The sequence below is a fragment of the Dendrobium catenatum genome, unplaced genomic scaffold (assembly GCF_001605985.2).
Source record: "Dendrobium catenatum unplaced genomic scaffold, ASM160598v2 original_scaffold_130174, whole genome shotgun sequence".
NCBI lineage: Eukaryota > Viridiplantae > Streptophyta > Magnoliopsida > Asparagales > Orchidaceae > Dendrobium > Dendrobium catenatum.
Window position 1 is genome coordinate 1 of NW_021448609.1, and position 1,948 is coordinate 1,948.

The following is a 1,948-nucleotide window of genomic DNA, read 5'->3' on the forward strand; positions in this document are numbered from 1 at the left end:
ATTAAAATGCTCCAACACCAATATCTTCTAGTAAAGGTCATCTTGCAACCCCAAAAAAACCAACAATCAGCAATATAAATAAAAACCGCCCACACCACCACGAGCTGCATAATAACCAGCAGCGAAACCTCCAACCAGGCCACCACATAGACCACACAGCAAAACAGAACATTCACAATACCTCCAGGAATGAAGAAAAAAGAGTACCAGAAAGGAGAACCAACAACCAAGAAACCATTAAAGCCAATGGTCAAGCACCAAAACACCAAAAAAGGGGCAAAACCACAACACCGAAAACACTTAGTAAATAACAGAAGGAACCTCCTTCTCTTCAAGTTTCAGATAACCCTTAAGCTGTTTAGGACAATTATCCCAAACAAAATCCTTATTCTCATTGAGCACACAGCCCAAACGAGCCAGCCAAATAGCACAAACGTTACTACCATTCACAATATGCAGAAAAGAGTAATTTAAACCCAACAGGCAATGTTTGATCTCACGGATAAGATAGAAGCAGTTAGCATTACAACAAGCATCCTCCTCCACAGAAAACAGAGAAAGATTAACGGAATCGATGACTACAATAAACAAATTAACAACATTGATGTTGTTGCACAGATGACAACCATAAAGGATGGCCTTATAAATGGCAGCTTGCAGGTAATCAACATTTTTTAGAGGCCTCGCAAAGGCAGCAATGAGAAAGCCTTTGCTGTCCCTGATCACCCCACCAAAACCAGCAACATTACCCTTAATACTAACATCAATATTTAATTTGTAAAAGTTATGAGGAGGTTTGTTCCATTTAAAAGTATGCACAAGAGGAATCGAAGGATCCATGGAACCACCTAAAGTATCAAAAACAGATAAATAGTTTTTAAAATCCTTTGTAGAAATCAAATTAACAGCCAAAAGAGCCGCCACCTTATCTTTAACTTTCTGAATGACATTCAAATGATCCATCTTCACACCGTTAAAAATGGAGTTGTTTCTCTCCAACCAAAGGAACCATAAGATCAGACAAGGAATAACATTACGAATATGACCTTTAACGTTAACCAACCAACAATTCAAATAAACTTTAAGAGGAAGATGATAGTTAAAGCAATTAAGTTTGAAAAGATCATCAAAATAAACCCACGTCGTCCTCACAGCAACAGGACCCGAAATCAGAACATGATGAAAGTTCTCAGTGTGTAAACAACATTGACATTTGGAAGCAAGACTAAGCCCCTTATAAATCATGTTATCATCCGTAGGAAGAAACTTATGTAAGGCTCTCCAAACAAAAATAGAAATAGTGTTAGGGATATTCTTATGCCAAATTTTAGTAAAAATACTCTGACAGTCACCTTTATTCCTAAAGGCATTCCAAGCACTTTTAAGAGAGAATTTACCATCTTTGGAAGCATTAAACATAAGAATATCCTTGGAGTGATTATTAATAGGCACCTTAATGATCCGCTCCCTAATGCAATCCAGAACCTCACTCGAAATCTTGTGAATAACCCAACAATTGTTACTGAAAAAAGAGTTAACTTTAAGCGTGGACACGGAAGAAGTATTAAGAATATTATCAATCGATTCATTACCAAGCCATTTATCTTGCCAAAAAAATATTTCACCAACCCCAAGCCCCCAAGAGAGGAGAGGATATCCCATTTAACCTTACACATCCTCCTCCAAACTCTAGAGATACCATGTTTGATACAAATATTAGAGGGGTGCTTACCATTACCGTATTTAGCAACCATGAATTGAGACCAGAGATTATCTTTCGAAAGAAATTTAAACCAAAGTTTAAAGGTGAAGGCCTTAGCAAGATCCCAAAAGTTCTTGCAACCAAGGCCACCCTCACCCCTAGCACCACAACAATTATCCCATTTAGACCAATTGATTTTGGAAGAAGTAGTGTCACGCTAGAAGAAATTATTAATAAGCCTATGTA

General features: G+C 37.5%; 1 protein-coding gene across 1 annotated transcript; it reads right to left on the minus strand.

Moving 5' to 3' along the window:
• Positions 1–300: 300 nt before the first annotated feature.
• LOC114578721 lies at positions 301–1,662 on the minus strand. Its single transcript, XM_028692151.1, has one exon. It carries the CDS (start codon positions 1,660–1,662, stop codon positions 301–303), a length of 1,362 nt encoding a protein of 453 aa, XP_028547984.1.
• Between the last annotated feature and the right edge of the window lie 286 nt (positions 1,663–1,948).

Bases quoted from the DNA above. Each gene is read 5' to 3' on its own strand.
- LOC114578721 (XM_028692151.1), bottom strand. From the start codon at position 1,662: ATGGGATATCCTCTCCTCTCTTGGGGGCTTGGGGTTGGTGAAATATTT.